The 20,781-nt window shown below is 43.4% G+C and overlaps 1 protein-coding gene across 1 annotated transcript in view; it reads left to right on the top strand.

The window, feature by feature from the left end:
- Cntnap2 (contactin associated protein 2) overlaps positions 1–20,781 on the top strand; it is a 2,202,731-nt gene that overhangs the window by 2,025,603 nt on the left and 156,347 nt on the right. The window contains exons 19-20 of the mRNA XM_060380093.1: positions 3,872–4,108; positions 12,279–12,412. Of these exons, the coding sequence (XP_060236076.1) occupies positions 3,872–4,108; positions 12,279–12,412 (371 nt within the window). The remainder of the gene's footprint in view (positions 1–3,871; positions 4,109–12,278; positions 12,413–20,781) is intronic.

The raw sequence follows: 20,781 nt of genomic DNA, 5'->3' as shown, positions 1-20,781 counted from the left end.
ATATATCCTTACCATAGTATGCACATACCACACTGACATGCACACAGAGAGAGAGAGAGAGAGAGAGAGAGAGAGAGAGGTTTGAACCAAGCATTCTAAATTCATTCTTTTGGATAATCTAATGAAGGAAATGGTGTTGTCTGGACATTGTTAAATTAGGATTCTTTTAGTTATTTGTTCAGAGGGGATGGAGATGTTACTTAAGAGACAATAATGTATCCGGATTTGGCATTTTCTTAAACCAATCTGAAACAATGAAGCGACAGCAGTAAATCTGCCACTTGGCACCTTAAATGATTTACATCACTCTGGGGCCTCAGTCTAACAGTTGCTTTATGATGTAGTTTCAAGATAACACGTTTAAGCCTGGTTTGTTCTTTCCTCCAAAGCTGACATGAATCCATAAAGCTTTTAAATGATGACTCTAAAATATACAGAAGAATTCTCAGAGGCATGTTTTCAGATTGTTTATGGAAGGTCTTTAGATATCTGACTTTCCCTTCAGGATCTGCTATGGAATGCTGTCTCCAGGTTAGCTGATGAATGTATGACATCATCCAGACAGGGACCACTCAGCTACCTGCTCCATCCAGTAGCATCCTGACTCATCTTCTACTCCAAGGAGCCTCAATGCTGTGTGCATAACACACGGAAGCCACTGAATCAGAACCTTTGAGTTAGATTCTGGTCTCCAGAATGGGAAACCAGCATTTTAATGGGCTCAGAGAGATGTCGGAGGCCTAGCACTGCTCACTGTCTATCTCCAGTGCTAGCTCAAGGAACAGGAGAACCTTGGGAGAACCTTCCACACAGACGCTAAGGTTTTTCAAAGGGCAACAGTGGCTTTCCCTGTACATCTGCCTTCTGCTGCCCAGGCCCTCTCTCCCAAGCCCTCAACCTTGAATTGTAAAACCCTGGCGTGTTTATCTTTGACTGCTTATCCTCTTCTCCAGCCCACCTGCTTGAACTCTACGGATTCTGTCCTCTTTCCATCCCATCCTTCCTTATTGCCCTCCTTTCTCCCATAGTGCAGAGCCTGTTCTCAGTGGATGTCCCCCGTTCTCTGACCTAGCTCTCCATTGCAACGAGAACCTCTCAGGGTATTTGCTCCAGGCCATGTTCTTCTTGCCCCTATTTCGTTAAGGATTATTCTAGAGGCCTGTCCTTGGAGCATCTACCTGTTCCAGAGATTCTGAACTAAGGGGAGAGATCTCTCCTTGTACTCCAATGCCCATCCTGAAACAGGGTGGAAGGCTTGTGAATCTCAAGGGAAACACATATACATGATACTTGATGGGTGTGTATGATGCTTTGGCCTGTAAGCTCTCGAGCTACTGCAGTTTCTCCACACTGCAGACCATTCTGGAAGCTTCATGATCCCACCTTTGCGTAGCTATCATGTCTCGTCCTTTGGAGTCAAGCTTCAATGTATTTTCCCATGGGATGTCTTCCTTGGGCCTGGACACAGAGTACTTGTCACTGTGTCCAGGGACCCTGGGTACCTGATTCTGGAACCCAGCCTGGATCTATATATCTTATACATTTTACTTGCCTGTTTATCCAAATCCTCCTCAGGATTCAAGAATTCCTCCTCAAGAATTCAGTGTCCAACGTCATGTGTGGTACATAGTCAGTATTCAATAGGTGATTGCTGGAAGAATGAAATACTAACCTGAGTGGTAAGAGAGGCCCTCACTTCATACCTTCCAAAGCATTGTCACACTCACCACGTTGTGCTTAGAATGGAAGTGTCTCTTCCCATGCGTATCACAATGCCATGCAGGAAGGTCCCTAGGGACAGGGACTGCATTTACTCATCTTTACATCCCTATAAGCATGTAGCAGTTAACGTGGATATATCTTCAATCCTGTGTCTCCAAATAAATGATATCTTTGGCATTTTGACCAAGACTATCCTTCAGATATCCTCCTACATCCTTGTATGTCTTTCAAATGTCATCAGACCCCTCTCATCGCCTTGGCAATGCCATTTACACTTCCAAACACAAACATTTGCAGATGCCCTTGTGGCAAAAATATGAGAAAAAAATAGTTCTCCCTATGATGAGAATCTAGAGTCCACAGTGGGATCTTCATCACAGTTGAATGAGAGTTACTGAAATCTGTAGCAGTGCCCCATGTGGGCTGACACTGGAGTGTGGCATTTGTGCAGTGATGAGAGGTAAAGGCTAGAGAGGACATCAGCCACCCTTAACAGACAGTAGTGGACAGTCCCAACATCACAGTGAGCTCATTTTACCTAAGTGCTAATATTTCCAGGCACCAGACAGTGTGTCACACATACGTAGTTACGTAGTCCTCACGGCCACCCACCAGGACCCACTTCACAGAGAAGACACTCTTCTGTTATGTCTTCTTCAGGAACAATAAGCGCTAGAGTTCCCAAGACGAAAACATGTCACTAGAAACTACAGTGCTAGGGCTGGCGAGATGGCTCAGCAGGTAAAGGTGCTTGCCAACAAGCCTGATGGCCTGAGTTTGTCTAGGAACCCACATGGAAGAAGAAGAAAGCCTGTCCCACGAGTTGTCCTGTGATCTCCACGTGTGTACTGTGGCACACAAGACAGGTACACAAACACACACTCACTTAGATAGATAGATAGATAGATAGATAGATAGATAGATAGATAGATAGAATGTAATAAGAACTGTGGTGTGTGGTGAAACAGGTTGTAATCCTAGTACTTGGGAGGCTGAAGCAGGAAGATAACTAGTTTCAGAGTGGCCTGTCTCAGAAAAACTAATAATAACTTTTAAAACAATTATCATGTCTTATTCATTGCAGCCTGGAGTAGTGTGTAATGAAATACATTCTTCACAGTGGTGATTTAGTTGGGTGTTGAGTGTTCCAAGAAAAATGGGGTTAATTTAGTTGGGTGTTTAGTGTTGCAAGGAATAATGGGGTGCATTGACAATGAGGTTTGAAAATTACTTCGGGGGTATTGTCTGAAGAGAGCTAGGACACAGTGGCAGTGAAGCCCAAAGGCCTCCTTAGGTGGATCAGCCTTCAGGCGACTTCTGATGATTCCAGCATGGTGGTTAGCAGACAGTGAGGATGCCACAGAAGGCTTCCCTGCCAGGAAGTGATTACAAAGCAATTAGCTCTGATTAGACTATGGGAAAGAGCTGACTCTGAAAGGGCCAGGGATCATTCTAATAATTTCTTAACGATAAGGGTGGTAATGCTGATCGGTACTGCTTATTGAGTATGAGTAACTCTCTGCTTCCAAGATGAAATGCTGCAGCCTAAGGAGGTTGCTTAAGAAGTTCCAGTGAGGCAGGTCGGGAGCCACAGAGCTCAGTTTGAAACCAGGTCTCTCTAAAGTCTTGTGATTTGAAACCCTCCAAAATGCTCAAGTGTTAGAGCTTACCAAAGGCTTTGCTATTTGGACATCTAAATTAAATCCAATCTCAAGGAGTATTTCCCTACGGGCTTCTTAAATCAAGTTTGTGTTATAATTCTGCCTTTGTTTTCAGTAGTTTCTCCAGCCAGAAAGCCAGTGAGTATTATATATTATTTATTTTATATTACATGATGTTAGTCCTGTGACCTTTAGTCCTTGTTTTGTTTTGTTTCTGGATGAGGTCTTACCCCGAAGCCCAGGCTGGCCTTGAATGAGAATTCTCCCAGCCTCAGCTTCCTCACCCCTGGGATTATAAGCACGCACTGCCACACTAAGTTTTTTATTGCTATTTTTATTTTATTTCTACAGTTTTTCTTGCTCTGCTACATGCCATATTTTCGATACGGCTTTTGTATTGGTGACAAGCATTCACCCAAATTCAAAACATAGCTAGCATAGGCCTCAGACCTCTCTCGTTTTTCAGATGTGTCTTTCTTTCTCAACAGATGTCGGCGCCTTTTTTGAAGAGGGCATGTGGCTGCGGTACAACTTCCAGGCACCGGTGGTCACTGCCAGAGACACAGGCAGCAGGGCTGAGAATACGGCAGACCAGCAACAGTTCACTCCAGACCTGGCTCAGGAACAGATCCACTTCAGCTTCAGCACCACCAAGGCCCCCTGCATCCTCCTCTACGTCAGCTCCCTCACCACTGACTTCCTAGCTGTGCTGGTCAAGCCCACAGGTAAGGGCAAGCATGCCTGGTCTTCTAACTTCCAGCAGTAGTCAGACAGAAGACGCAGGAGTCAGAATTCTTCTTGGTTGGCAGTTTATTCCCCAGGAGATGCCGAGCAAATCACCTGACTCCTTCGGACCTTGTTGCTATCTGGACATCAGAAGAACAGCTTGTCAACTGAGTGCTTACAGCAACAGTTTGAAGGAACATGTTAAGCTCTTCTCATGCTAGATGGACATGAGATGGTTTCATATATACAGTGATTCTTTTCATTCCTATCAAAAAATACCTTTGCTACTGTGCTAGGTAGTGGCATGTTCTGAAGTAGTAAAAATAATCACAGATTAATCAATGAGTTGTCCTTATTTGTGACTGTGTATCAACAGATTCCACTGAAATGTAGGGACTCTCAGTAAGTGTAGAAAATCAGAAATATTACCACCCCTAAAGCCTCCCTGAATTTTACACGCACAAATAGATCCACAGAGAGACAGTGGCTGGAAGCACGGGGCTGATTTCACCTGTGGATCCCTGCTAGTCTGGTCGGTACCGAAGTGTACAAACTACGTTTTTAGACCGTGGGGTGAGGAGTGTTGAATACAGGTGTACACACATGTGAAGGTCAGAAAACGAGCTCAGGTGTCAGTCCTCAGCTTGTCTCTTCTTTGAGACAGTGTCTCTCATTGTTCACCACTACATAAGTCTGGTTAGCCTGAAAGATTCTCAGGATTCTCCCGTCTCTGCCTCTCATCTTCCCACCACCGTGCTGGAATTACAGACAGAAGCTACTGTATCCAGCTTTACATGGGTTCGGAGAATCAAGACTGGGATGCTCAAACTTGTATAGCCAGTGCTTCGCCCACTGGTCCATCTTCCCAGTCTTTTGAAGCCATCTTTTAAAATCCTTTAGTAAGTTGATTCTCTTAACAATCCGTACATAAATAGTATCTCCTGAGTACTGCCACCATGACTCACCCTCTCATCTCCCTCTCACCCTTTTTATCACCCCCTTCATCCCTACTGATCCCTTTCTTACATTCACGTCTTTTTTGATTTGTGGCCACTAAGTTTAACTAGAACTATCTGTGTGAGCAAGAGCATGCATCTACCTGTCCATCCACGGGTGGGCTCCTCAGGGTACACAAGCCTGAAGACAGTGTCTGTCCCTCACCCGGAATCCACGGGTAGCCTAGAGTTCCTTAGGGAGGAAGACACCAAGTGGGCCCCTCCTGCTCTATGACTGACTGTTGACGGGCCCAACAGAGTCATCTTGCTCATCCTCCTTGCACTAAGTCAAAGGATCCAAATGGCAGTCTGCAAATGACTTTGACATTCAGCAGTGTCCTCTAAAAAAGAGCCTTGTTAGACCAGAAGTATACATACAAACATGCTGCATATAGAGGACTCTATTTCCTCTCTTAAACCTGTGTGTATTTATGTGTGTGTATTTACGTACACACACACACACATATGTTGTAAGAAGATTGCCTTTTATTGATGCAAGCATTTTAGGTATGCAAAGGAAGACATCTCATTAACTCACTTCCTATGGAGTTTGTGAGTTAAAGGTAAACAGGTTTTCTGTCCTACTGGCCATCCCTCTTCTTGCATAATAGATATTTAACTGTTAGAGCATCTTGGAGAACAAGACTTTCCTCTATGAGAGCCAAAATATTATCACAGTTGAGCTAAATATTTGGAAAATTGTGAATTTTCATATCCCGGAGTCTCAGAGTTTCCCCTTTCAAAATTTATTAATTTAAAAAAAGCCCAATTTCAGACTCTTCAGTGAAGATATTCATTGTGGTATTGCTTATGAAAATAAGGACTGGAAAGAAAATAAAAGTTCAGCTTTAGTAAAGCAGTATGAAAGAAAACCATTATTTTATGGACCATCATATGTCCACTAAAATAGTGTTTGTGAAAAGTCATTGAAGACATAAGAACAGTTTATATAAGATTACACTAAGGGGAGGCAAGGTTCATCCTTGAATGTATATTATTAACTTTTCTCTATATAAAAAAAGCACACATGATAAATCAGAAGAGCAACAGTGTGAGCTCAGACTGTGATCAGATGTGCATAATTTTTTTTCTCCCAAGTAACACCATTCTGTGCATGTCAGGTGCTCACTTTGAGGACATGTCACTTTTCTAATAAAAAATAAATAAGTAAAATCAGAAAGCAAGAGATCAAGAGAGAAGAGTACTCAACCCCCATGCTTCAGGGGTTTGGGCAGTTCCTGGCCTGGATCAGGCTCAGCTGGCTTTTGTAATCCATTGATGTGCTCCCTCATGTACCAGCCTCCCAGTGGGCAGACAGCCTGTGGCTTCTCGTGTTTTGCAAGAGGAAGCTCTCACCCTGAGAGTGACAAGAATCTGACGAGCATGTACTAGTGGACACTGTGCTGTCTGCTGCTCTGTCACTCCCTTGCTAACATTTGCTTCCCAGATATATACATGGTCATTCACATGCACATTGCCTGTGTCCACACAACATGCACGGTGCCCTGTGGGGACATTTATCATGTGAAAAAGCTTCAGCTTGATTGATTCTTCTCTACAATAATGGTTGCCAGTCAACGGTGCTCACCTATGTACAGCACTCTCCTGTTTTAGATGCACTGATTTGGGTGAGCGTCACAACTCTCAGTGGCAGACATGATTCTCATCCCTCCCTCCAGATAGCAAAACTGGGGTGCATAAAGATCGGGAGTCTTGCACAATCAGGTGGTGAAGGGAATGTGGGAGTCTCTGAATGAAGTTGTCCGAATCCAGGCTGGGTGTTCTCCATTGCAGGCCTCCCCAAAAGAAGCTGGTTGTATTTGGAAAACAAAACCAGACATTTTTTTGTGGGTTTTGGTAAGCCGTCCTTAAAAGTGTTGGGGTGTGTGGGAGATGTAACCTTTCCACATTTCAAATATCACATCTTTTTGTTAACTGAAATTTATTTAAAAAAAAATGTTTGAAGGAAGTATTCAGGGAAAGAAAGGAAGGAAGAAAGGAAGGAAGGAAAGAAGAAATTATCAGGAAGGTCTATGGATGCCAATGTACAGGGGAAGGAGAAACTAAACAAACAATTTAAAAGCCTTAACTAAATATGCTGGCTTCATTAGACTTCGCAGATCAAAAGCTCTTTCACCATTTCTCAGAGTCGTCCTCCCTGAACCCTCCTTGTCCTCTCAGAGGCTGTGTTCCCATTCCCAACTGATTGTCTATCTTTCCTGCTCTTGTGGGACATCCAGGCAAGTGATTCCTGCAGAACCTACCCTTATGGTGACCAATGACCTTTGCTCCCATTACTGTGCTCCACAGAAAACCTCTTCTAACTCGGGCTCTTGATATTTTTCACATTGTGACACCATGGGAAGTAAACACACCTGAATGGCACAGAGTGAATGATGGGGTTGTGTTTATAGCTCCTGGCCAGAGACACCAGCTGTCCACCTCTTGTATATCTGCTGAAGAATGATGGGAGCCATGCCCCTGGTACCTTGTCAGACTCAGATGTATTCCTTTGCTCTGCTTCAGTGGCTTATGTGTTCCCCACCTAGGCAGGACAGCTTTCCCTTAAAAAGATAATCCTTAGCAGAGATGCCGTATTGTAGCCCTATTAAAGATCAACTGGTGACACACAAACATTAAAACGTCAAAGACAAAATCCACACAATCTTCTGGAAGAAGACCTATCTAGATTCAAATTCTGATTCTCTTTTGGCTGCTGTCTCAGATCGTTGTGAATAGCCCATATTTCCATTCCCTGATCTGTTAAATGCTGTCCCCCTCAATGTATAAATCAATGGACAAAAACATGCAAGAAAAGGCATCGTAGTTACAAAACACCATGACGGAGGCAACTGAGGAAAAGGGGTTTATCTGGGTCTTGTAGTTCCAGAGGGGAAGAAGCCCTTCATCATCATCATCATCATGGCAAGGAGCATGGCAGGCAGGAAGGCATAAAGCAGTAGCTTAGTCTTCATCTCCCAATCCACAGGAAGCAGAGAGAAAGAGAGAGAGAGAGAGAGAGAGAGAGAGAGAGAGAGAGAGAGAGAGAGAGAGAGCATTGGGAATGGAAGCTCAAAGCACCTCTGCCCCTCAGTAATATACCTCCTCCAACAAAGCCCATACCTTCCAATCTTTCCCAAGCAGTTCCAAAACATGGGGACCGAGTATTCAAACATATGAACCAATGGGGCCCATTCTCATTCAAACCACCATATCAGGGTTTGTCGGTACTCTAGCTAGAATCTACCAATTCGTTTTATGCCTCCACATCTCTTACTTTGCATTTTCAAGAAACCCATGCTTAATAAGATCCGGGGGGGGGGCCCTCTGTGCTCAGCTTTTACGCTCACAGAACTCCCTGACCCGAGCCCCCTCACTTTCCTCTGCAGTGAACACTGAGGTGCCTTCCACCATAAGCCCTGACCAACCCACACCTCCTTCTGATGACTCCTGGCTTCAAACTCCAATCACACTTATCTTCAGGTTTATTTGTTTGGCATTTAATGTATTGTTATCTGTCTCTGTTATAAATATGCCCTGTCTTTCCGGAGAGATACACAGCTCCCAGCACTACATTTCCTTCCTACAATAGGTGCCCTGTAAGTGTTTGCTGATGGTAGTGGTGACGTTCAGGAGATAGTAAATCTGTTAAGTATGTGATTTGCTACAGCCAATAAAAGAACAATTCCTTATAATGGCTTTAATTCACTTGGGAGATGAACATGAGATAAAAGAAGGGAAGTGTCTTCCTATTTGAATAATATTTTACTTTAATGGGTAAATATTAACATTTTTCCGACCATCACTTGGTGGCCCTCTTCTGCCATTACTTGACAGGAACAAATGCATCATTTAAATATTATTACTTGAGTGTTACCATAATTGTTTATAGATAGTCACTACCTACACATTTAAAGTTTCAGCTCATCCCTTTTTCTCAGAGCAGATAATTTCTGTTAATACTATGTGAAGCACTTACTAGAATTTCAAATCATATTTACCAAGCCCACGGAATCCATAAAGAAAGGAAAAAGATGAAAATAACTTAAACACAAGGGCCATCGGTGAACAGTGGGAGAGACGTGCTGAGTCTGTGCATCATTATCAGCAACTCTGACCTCCAGCCCACAAAGGAAGTTGCCTTGTTTTCCACTTGTCTCTGTGTCTCCAGATCCACACAGAGCGACTGACCCTGCTGTGGACCTGGGACAGCTGTCAGCTTTGGGATTCCACTCTGCATCTGCAGTCAGACAGCTCACTCTGAGGCCTTAGAAAAGCTGTGCTTTGCTCAGACACTGAATGTATTTGTTCCAAGGAAATGGATAAATGAGAGTACACACAGCTGCTTCTCTAGGATTATCTAGCGTCCATAAACGGGACATTGTATCACCCACAGTGCATGCCGGGCAAGACAGCATGCACCTGTAACTCCAATGGCAGGAAGGCAGAGGCAAGAAGATTTCTGGGGCTTGCTGGCAGCCAGTGTAGCTGAGTGAGTTAACTTCAGATTGAGTGAGACTGTCTCAAAAATCAAAAATGGAAAGCAACTAAAGAAGACACTCAGGTCGACCTCTGTCCTTCACATGCGTAAGCACGCATGTGCAAACACATACACACACGCATATCACCCAAGACAACTTGATTTTTCTGCATTAGTTACCAAGCGCCTGACTAATCATCTCCTTAAATACAATTATGTTTTATTCCAGTAAGATGAAAGGGAGATCAGAGAAACACTAAGGAAAGGGAATGAACAGCTTGGTCAGAGGGAGCAGAGGTAGAGAAGGGAATTTGAATTTTCTAGAGAACAGGAAGGCTCCAAGGTAGCTTGAATGTAAGAGAGAAAGTGTCATGATTTGCAAATAAAGCAGCAAGCACAGCTCACAGTGGAGAGGACACCACAGCTACCTGAGGAACATAGCCTTCATCTTGTGAGCACTGAAAGACACTGAAGGATTTTAAGTGACATTATGTGGTTTTGAAAAGGTCTCTCTGGTTTGCTAGGGTCAGATGGAAGGGGAGGAGGTCCTCCCCTATCAGTGGACTTGGAAAGGGGCAGGGAGGAGATGAGGGAGGGAGGGTGGGGCTGGGAGGGAATGAGGGAGGAGGCTACACCTGGGATGCAAAATGAATAACCTGTGATTAATATAAAATATAAAAAAAAGAAAAAGAAAAAAAGAAAGAAAGAAATATAGCACTTGAAATCATTACACTCATTTATATACATGTGTTAAATGTGCATATGAGAAATGTCTACAGCAGAGACTGTCAAGATAGCTAGAGTAGTTAGTTCTCTCTAGATAGTGAAGTTTTAGGTAAATTTTTACATACTTATTTTTAATTATGAGTCTATGTGGGGAGGCGTATGAGCATCTGTGAGTGCCATGCCTACTGACTCTAGAAGAGGGCATCAGATTCCCTGGAGCTGGAGTAATAGCTAGTGCTGAGCTACCAGTGTGGTTATCATGAACCACTCAGGACCTCTGCAAGAACAGTATCTATTCGTATCAACTGAATTGCCTCTCTAGCCTCTTCTTTCTTCTTTTTTTTTTTTTTTTTTTTTTTGGTACAGGTTTTTTTATTAAATTTTTATTTTTTGTATTAGTTACAGTTTATTTACTTTGTATCCCAGCTGTAGCTCCTTCCCTCATTCCCTCCCAATTCCACCCTCCTTCCCTCATCTCCTCCCATGCCCTTCTCTAAGTGCACTGCTAGGGGAGGTCCTCCTCCCCTTCCATCTGACCCTACTTTATCAGTTCTCATCAGGACTGGCTGCAATGTCCTCCTCTGTGGCCTAGCTAGGCTGCTCCTCCCACAGGGGGTGGGGAGGTCAAAGAGCTAGCCACAGAGTTCATGTCAGAGACAGTCCCTGTTCCCCTTACTAGGGTAACCCACTTGGATTCTGAGCTGCCATGGGCTATGTCCAAGCAGGAGTTCTAGGTTATATCCATACATGGTCCTTGATTGGAGAATCAGCCTCAGACAAGCTCCTGTGCCCAGATATATTTTATCTTTGTGGAGCTCCTATTCTCTCCAGGTCTTACTAACTCTCTCTTCTTCTCCTGTTTCAGTGAGAAAGCTTTGTGAGAGCAAGAACTTTCATTTCTTCTTGTGGCTTTATAACCTCTGTCTAGGACACTGTCTGGCTGATGCACTCTTGTTGAATATGTTTATGAATGGTTTCCTTGCTTTCTTCCCAATATTTTCTGCTAGGTAGTTTTTCAGAGGCCCTCTATGGTAAAGCCTCTTTTTTTGTTTGTTTGTTTGGATTTGTTTACTTTGTTGTTTTGATTGCTATAGTTTTATCTCCAATTTAAAACTAGAACATCAGTTCTTTCCTCTAAAAGCAAACAGAGACAACAAAGAATCTGCTGATGCTGTCTTAATCAAACTCCTGCTAGAGATTGCTGGATACAGCTTTAACTTTTAGGATGTCAAATATTAAGTGCATGGAACCAATTTGAGTTTAAAATAAGATAAAACATTAATGTCATTTAAAGACCATAAATAAGAAAATAAAATTTTTACTCACTGTGGAGAGAGAGAGAAAGAGAGAGATGCAAAATGAGCTATCATCATTGGGAGGGCTCAGGGACCTGGGATATACATCTTGTCCTTAAATTGCATTTGATTAATCCTGAACCCCGAATACAATTCATTACTTTGTCTCTTTGGTCTCAGTGGGGCCTCTCAAAATCCCATGCAACTTATCTTTTGCAAATGATGTTTATTTTTAGTATTGAAGACTCATGATTCCTTCATATGCCAAATGCCACACTTCAGTGGTGGAACAAAACAATCCTTGCACTCGGGTTTTATTTTTATTTCATGTAGCCTTCTCTGCACTTGCAGGAATCTCCACAGCACCCTACGGTGTTTGTCCTCATCCTTCATTTCCAGCACTGTCCCCTCTCGGAGCGTTTGTAGCCATCCACTGCTTTAGCTCGATGATGATGACCACTGAGGCTTGTCATTGACAAGTACGAACATGTGTGCACCTGCCGCTGTTAGCCTAGGCCTCTGGGTACTGGTTCCAAATTCAAGTCTGGAATAGTACCCTTGGGCATGGAGGGAGCAGGGTCTGTGTGAAGCCTGAACTGCAGCAGTGGGTGAGTTGAGGTTGACGTAAACCTCTAGCAAAAACGCTCTAGACCTCTTTCCTTTGCTCCCACAGGAAACCTGCAGATCCAATACAACCTGGGAGGAACCAGAGAGCCATACAATATCGATGTAGACCACAGGAACATGGCCAATGGACAGCCACACAGCGTCAACATCACCCGGCATGAGAAAACCGTAATTCTCAAGGTACTGATATGTGTGCACACAAGATACAGCACAAAGTTAGCACAATATTATTACAGCCTCTCCGCCTAACAATGCTGGGCCATTGATGTGGGGGGAAGATTTGTTCTGGTTTTGTTTATAAAACTGTGGATCAAACCTAGGGCCTTGCACATGCTAAGTCAAGCCCTCTGCTGAGATCTATCCCCAGCCGTCTATTTACTTTTTAATTGGTGGCAAGGCGTCATTAAACTGCCCCGGCAAAGGGCTGAAAAGAGGGTTCAGTGATTAAGAGCACTTGGCTGCTCTGGTAGAGTCCAGTTACCAGCACCCACCTAGGTTCAACATTACATGTAATTCTGGCTCCTGGAGATCCAATGTTCTCTTCTGGCATCTGTGGGCTTCTATACACATGTAACACACACACTTAAAAATTAAAGTTGCCCTGGCTGACCTGAGCTTGTGATTTCCCTGCCTCAGCCTCTCAGGTAGGCACAGCTCTACACCATAGTTCTTTTGGGGAATTGGGGCAGGTGGAATAGACAATTAATATTATACTTGATACCATTTAGGGTATAAAGATATGCACAGCAATCATTTGGTATTTATGAGGAATTTGCTCCAGAACCCCTCATGGATACCCAAATCTGAAGATGTTTGAGTCTGTTACAGGAAATGGCATAGAATTCGCACAGCACTGCTACACACCTTCCTACACACATGGTCCTCTCTGTATTCCTTGCCAACCTCATACAATGTAAGTTCTGTGTAGTGAAGACAGGAAAATGTCATGTCAAGACAGACATAATCTTATTTTCAACCAGCTAAGGTTGGTTGAACCCAAGGTTGCAGATCTATGGAAAGACAGTTAACTCTCGTTCCTTCAGGAAAGGGAATGGCAGTTATGATGAGGAAATCTTTTAGGGAGAAGTAGAATAAATATTGACTCTATAATTCTCATGGCCTCTTGCCTCTTTTCTTAGCTATAATTTGAGCATCTTTGAGGCAGCTTTTTCATCCATTCCATCATTTTTCCTGGCTACAGTCTAAGGCAGTCAGTGGTTCTCAACCTTCCTAATGCTGCAACCCTTTAATACAGTTCCTCAGGTTGTGGTGACCACAAGCCAAAAAATTATTTTCATTGCTACTTCATAACTGTAATTTTGGTACTGTTATGAACTGTAACGTAAGTATCTGTGTTTTCTGGGGACATGACCCTCAGGTTCAGGACCACAGGTCTAAGGTATCTGACGTCTTCTGTTTCCCAAAAGATGTTTTGGTCTCTCTGACCTACTTTTTTCATGACTCCAGTACAATCATATAACAATATTGGTTTTATTTCTCTTGCTCTACGGAGGTATTTCCTTTAAAAGCCTCAAATTTCACTTTTTCCCTCAAAATCTGAGGCTCTGGCAGTAGTTTTTCAAAAGACAAACAGGTGGTTTTATTATTACCCTCAAGTTTCATTTCAGGTTCATTTACTGCTCCCACCCTTAGCACTGACTTTTACAATGAAAAAAAAAACAGCCATGGAGACGCCATGAATAAAACATGACATAAGGAGGTCTCCGTGGGAACCAAACCCAAAGATCAAGGAGAGGAGCTCTCACCACTCTTTCTAGATGGAGCTCCATACAGATACCTGTCAGGACAAAGAGCAGGAGGCGGTGGTCAGTGTCACAAAGCAGAGTGGCAAGTGGGGTGGTGCTCAGCGGGGCCTGAGCAGATCCCCAACCCCTTCTCCCCCACCCCTGCCAGCTTCCGCCAGCTGCTGGGAAGTCGGACTGCAAAGAAAAAGCAGAAACCCTGTCTCCTTTGAGTACTGACAGATGTCACATTCAGAACTTGATGAGGAGGGTGCATGTGGCCTTAACAGTAAATGCTAGAGGGCATTTTAGAAAGCCATCCTCCCCAGCAAAATGACAGCATGCTGTTTCAGCCTGTCAGGCCGTCTCTCAGACATGGATTCTGTAGGGTTATCTCACAGTGGCTGGCAGGCAGAATCCTTGAGCCTCGCACAGTGCCAGGCTCACCTTGTGAGCTACAAAGTGCTGAACAGATCAAGCCTTTCTTAACCCAGACCCAAGCTTTATTCAGAAAAGGCAGGAGAGGGCTGGTGAGATTGGTGCATGCATGCGCGCACACACACACACACACACACACACACACACAAACACACCACAATAATAATGATAATAATTAAAAATAATAATAAAAATTTTTTTTTCCAATGCAGTTTATTCAGGAACCTTGAACAATCCTCGGACCCTGGGGAAAGCCAGCCCACAGCTTAAATAGCCTCTGGGTAGCCAACCCAGGCGTGCCACGTGGGCAATGCAGATAGGTCCACATATATGGAAGCAAGCCAGATCCTCAGCCTTAGCCAAATGTGGAATTGTTCGTGACAGAGAGCACTCACATAATAAAATTTTAAAACCAAGAAATATATGGCTTTATGCTGTTATATGGACAAAGTGTGCATTCGCACTGAATTAAACTTTTACTTTTTATGTTTTTTATTTCTCCTCTTTATTTGAATGCAGTTCCCCTCCCTCTACTCCTCTTAGCTGCTCCTCACCTCTTCTTCCATCCAGACCTATGTTTCTGGGTATTGGGAGCTGACAAACAGGATTTGGCTAGGGATCCGAAAGGGTTTACAGGAGGCAGGAGAACAGAGTGCTGAACCAGGATCTGCCTGTTTAATTTTCATGAAATAGGAAGAGACAGTGAAGAAAGGTTACCTCAGAGGGCCTGCTATTGCGCTATAAAGTTGAAACATGGGGTTTGGATCCAGAGGAGCAGAGGGAGAAAGATAGATCTACAGACAGCACGCCTGCTTCCCTGCAGGCGTGGTCTGTGGGTTGGCGAAGGGTGCCTGCTGGAATTGGGGGCAGGAATAAAGTAACAAGCAGGGGAGGGAGGTCAGGAGGGGGAGGTCTGTGGGAGCCACAGAACATGTGAGCAGAAAGCAAAGGCTGCAGCAGTTGTTCTGTGGCCGAACTAGGAATGAGACCGGGGATTGGGTTTGGAGAAGAGGAGGTAGCAGTGAAGGTCGCCAGTTAGCTCAGCTGCTTTCCTGACCTACTCTGAGGCTGTGTTCACAGGATCCAACACTGGTGCTGGAGGCTGGGATGCAGGGATGCGGGGATGCGGGGATGCGTTGGGGCCTCAGCTTCCCTGCTTCCCTGGCAGGAGTCCATTTTACAGACTGCATTAAAGAGCTGTGGAACATAAATGAGCTTCATATAAGCTACTACTTCGAATCGACTTTTATGTGAAACTTTACTGAATATTTTTGCTGTTTGACCCTTCTCTTCTCCCGTGCCCAACAGAAGTAAAACTCACCAGTGTAACCTTTAGGTGGGTAGGCAGAAAACCTCGGTTCCTGGTGTACCAACGTGCATTCCATCTGTTCTTGATCCTCCTCGACATTGCAGATCTCTTTACCAGCCTCCACACTGAGGTCAGGCATCAAGAATGCGAGCCTTGTGTGTTAACGTGCTTTCACGTTAGATCTGACTCTTGTTGCAGATGTTAGGAATAGAGCCACACATGGTGGTCCCTGAATCTCATCATTTGAGGCTCAGAGACTTGACCCTCTTGACCACTGGAATTTAAGGCCACGACTGCCTGTGTAACAGTGCTGAGTCTCAAAAATCAAAACAGATGTTAGAAATGGACAAAACAATCATTGAAGAATTGTAAATGTTAAATGGTGAAAACCTGAAAACCATACGTTAAGTCATCTCTTTCAGTTTGGGCACTCAAGGTCCTAGTTGGCATATAACCTGAAATTGTACATTCCTTGATCTAGCCAGAGTGTGTCATTGCATTGTGTTTTCCTCAGGGAATTGCATACATCTCAAAAGCTTTATTCCTGACATGGACCAACTAACCGCATGATTTGTATAAAAATTGAAAATGGTTTAATATGTGTGCACAAAAGCATTGTAAGTGAATTTGAGGTGTGGGAAAATAGTTGGATGTCATATGTAAATCTGTTTTCCTTAGGTCATTGAAATGGGAAACTTAAAAACATATTTATAGGATAATCCGTGGCTTTCTGGAGTCCCTGTATCAATCTGAAACAAAAGACAGGCAAGGGTTCTGATGACCCAGGAGAAGCTGGGCGTGCCTATAGCCTTCTCTTCTGTGTTGCTTTCCTTCTAGATGGCAGCAGCATAGTAGGGATGGATTTCAATACAGAGACGGGGCATGGGGGCTGTCAGGGAAGATAGAGCACTATACCCCAGACTGTCAGCTGGTTTAAAGACTTAAGGTAGCTCTCCCTGTCACTGTAGAACCAGCATGTTCAACATGATGCTTTAATGTCTGTGACTGTGACTCCTTTTGAGAAGAGAGAGCTAGGGGTGGAGGCAGGAGCACTGAAATACAATACAAACACAGGAAAGCTGTTCCACCACAAAAATATTACAGCGTTGAGCCTCTAACCCAGTGGAAGACTTCCAGTAAATAGTTCCTAAATTCTGTTTTGTAATGTTTTAAATTAAAATAAAATCACACCATTTTTACCCTCCTTCTTCTTGATCTCTTACCATTTCACTTCTCCCACACCCTCTTAAATTCATGGCGTCTTTATTTTTATAATCGATGCTTATCTATTGACAATGAAAAAATGTAGCCCTATAATATGCTGAGTCTGTTCAGTGACGCTTGCAATGTGTTATGTTTTCGGGTCTGAACAGTAGGTTGTTGGATACCCAGTTATGGGGTTCATCCCTGGGGCAACTAATCTTCCCTCTCTCGGCAGTGCTTAGTTGCCCATAAGTCTTTGTGTCCGGATAAGTCCCCTTATGCTTCCTCCACCCACACTAGCATGATCAATGGCATTGTCTTTGTTTAAGTCAAGTTTAGTCAGCCACGTTATTGTTGTTTCATGGGTGCATCTCCCATGTCATTCCTACTGGACATCCTCCTTGTGGTTATTAGGATAAATGTGGAGAATTCAGCTAGGAATTAGAGTGGTTTAGTAAAGTGTGAGGAGCAGATTCTGTCATAAGATCCATGACTGCAGTCACCATGGGTCGTTGGCTAGGATTCCAGTCATAGGTATTATTTCCTGTCTGTTGAGCAAGCTTTAACTTAAGCCTAATTATGTAGACCAGATATTGCCAGATATGAGTGCCACTGTTGCACCCTTTGGGACACCCTACCATGTTGATCATTTGTGGTTGATCATCATCATAGTTGAGGCTCTCTTCCCTTGGAAGCTTCTATAGCACCTGCCAGGATTATGAAAGCTAGTTCTCGTAAAGGAGCCCAAATTCTCTCAGTCCCAAGTGCTTAAGCAATAGGGCCTTACCTTCGATTCCTGGGAAATGACCAGGAGTAACAACATTAATCTAAATTGTTTTGGGAGTCTCTTTGACCCCCATGACTAGGAACTCAAAAGATTTCTCATGCCAGGGTCCTTGTGTTTGAGGGTTTGCCTTGGGAACCTTTGGTTTCAGAATATATCCTGTCTCTTTTGGGGACTTGGTTTGTTCCAGGTTATGCGAGGACATGGTTGATCCCTGACTCCTGAGGTTTAGTGTGTCCTTAGCTGCTATGGGTTCATGTTCTGACTGGGTTCCTTTCCTATGAGGCTTGGTTCTAGGGTTCTCTCATTTAGATTTCATCCAGGCTTTTTTCTATTTTCAAGGTTTAGGCAGGGTTACTTTTGTGTTAGGTTTAAACCCAAGCTTAAAAATCCACATATTTAGGGCAGGACCTACATATTTAGGGCACACACCAAGGCTCCCCAGAGTTTCTCACATTTTCAATCCCCAGATTAATCCATCAATAGGCAAATAAACAAGGAATTTGATAAAAGCTTTGGTTATGATGATTCAGTTATCATTATGAATCAAAATCCCCATGCCTGGAAAGTCTGTTCTATTTCTAACTCACTGATGTTTATAAACTGCAAACATCCTTCCCTCTGATGCTGGCCCAAGTGCACTGCATTCAGAGTCTGCAAGCTCCTGTCCAGGAATGGGGGCAGCCAGCTACCTGCATTTCAAACCTCCTTAGGGTGTCACCTGAAAGTCTGTGGGAGAGCCAGTGAAATATACTTTCCATACTGTCTGATGGACTCACATCACTCTGAAGGGAAAGGATATGCTTATGGGGAAAAGAATGAAGCAGACCTAGATGGGAAGGAAACGCCCTAGGACCATGACTGCTAAACTGTAAGGAAGGGATGTTGATTTACCAGGCCATGAAAAGCCATTGGATGATTTCCACTGAAGCCCTGAAGAGGTCCTGGGGTACTGGGAAGAATGTACATTAACAAAGACCAGGGGAAGGGGAGAGAAAGATTTATGTAGCTATATAGTGAACATTCCAGCAACTCTTCCACCTAACCTTCCCAGGATCACCAGGGGTAAGCACAGAGTTGCAACACATTGGCCTCTAGCTCATCTATTTGAAGAAACATGGCACATTTTACTGTTCACCTTTATTTTGCAACAAGGTAAGGGCTCCTACCTACTTTAGTTTTTCTTGGGAGACTCCAACTAAAGACAGAGAATTAAACCATGGACAGAGGTGAATGCATCTTCAGCATGAGTAGCATGATGCATCTTCAGCATGGTAGCAGACAAATCTTATATTTATTGAAAACTATATACACAATTGTAGGGCATCAAATGCCTGATAAAGAATAATATAAGACTACCGAGCTTCAGAACTGTGCTATGTATAGAAATGATGGCAGAGAGCTATAGAAATCAAAGTCTGGCTACTTCTGGATAGGCTCTGAAGAAGTACAGGCAACTACGTCTCAACAGTTGCTGCCAGAGATGGGATCTTAGGGTTTTCCATTACACGGTTGCATTAAAATTGTTTGTACTCTTGAGCTATCACATCTGTGATACAGTGGGTTACCTAGAGTTTCTAAACAGGTCAGGTTGAAGACCAGAGTCAACAGGGAATGGCTAGGGAAGCTGAGATGTCAGAATAAGAGGGTTTGGACCAGTCTTGAAGTTTGTGAGGGTGAAGTCACATATCAGACCACCAAAGCCGACTGTATTAGTGGTTCCAGTTTCTTCTGAGGTCTCGGTGTTGGCTAACACACTCTTGAAATCATCTTGTCCTAGATCTACTGAAGACCACATAGCAGCTGGGCATATAATGGCCACTGACTGTGGCCCACACACCCATCATGACAATGTCTGCCCAGATTGCTTCTCTGGTATGGCCTAGACATGATGAAGGCCATGTTTCAGCCTAATTCCTTGGTTTGATGAAGAGAATGTGTGACCCACAATCCTTGAAGTTGAATTTGACCCAGGGTTCTTGGTGGTAAGGGAGGCCCCCAGCTTACACTGCTATCAATTGAGATCAGCTTAGGAAGTCTTGTTCATGCATCTAACATTTTGGGTGAACCGAATCTAGCTTAAGGAAAAGAAATCAGGTGAAGTCATGATAAGGCCGTATGCCATCTACCATTCTTGATATTAAGGCATGACCATGTTGTTTGGCTCCATGAATTGGTGTGTCCTGGTTGGACAAGCAGAAAGTCCAAATATATCCCCTTGGAGTTAGGTTTTACATGGGCTTCTATGGTCAGCCCCCAGCTTAAACTGATACCAGTATTATGGTCATTCATCAGTTGAGCAATGCTTGCTTTTGAGACAAGAGTCTGGCTTGGAAAACAAAACCATTTGTAGTTGAGGGCAGGTGAAGTTTAAAAAATCTTTATATTAAGATAAAATATTTAGATATTATAATATGTTATATGTTATAATTGTTGTATATTATATATGTTATATATTATATGTTACATATGTTATATATAATATTGTATATTATATATGTTATATATTATAATATAAATATTAAGGTATTTTCATTTTGTTTGGATCATTCAGATTAGTCCTTGTCTCCATTAATGCTGTGATGTGGCCCTGGCTCCCTTGTAGTGAGGATTATCCAGGATCTTAAAGAGAGAATCTGAGGCCCACACACTCTTGAATTTAAGCTAGACCCAGGGTACTAGGTATTCAGGGAGCTGCCAGGATCCCATTAATGTTACTTTATGGCCTTTGCCATTATTTCATTCATCAGACCACCACCCCTTGTATGGGTCCAACCTTCCTGGAGTAATGAGTGTGGCCTAGGTCACACTTGAGGTCAGCTTCTTATCCTTGGTCTCTAGAAGGTCTCATAGAACTTCTGGGTGCAGCCCACACACCATTGATTCCAAAGTGTCCCCTTGTTATTTAATGTTCATGTGGAGCCAAGACTGCTTGAAATCCATGATGTTATATTGACACACCTGATGTGAGCATGTTGCCTGTGTTGGAAGAATAGTGGGTGCAGCCCCAAACCAGAGTGATACCACAGGGAGCTTTAAATTAGCATTGATGGAGAGTTCATGTCCTATGATC

The sequence above is a fragment of the Meriones unguiculatus genome, chromosome 3 (genome assembly GCF_030254825.1).
Source record: "Meriones unguiculatus strain TT.TT164.6M chromosome 3, Bangor_MerUng_6.1, whole genome shotgun sequence".
Lineage (NCBI taxonomy): Eukaryota > Metazoa > Chordata > Mammalia > Rodentia > Muridae > Meriones > Meriones unguiculatus.
This window is presented reverse-complemented; position numbering and strand designations above follow the sequence as displayed.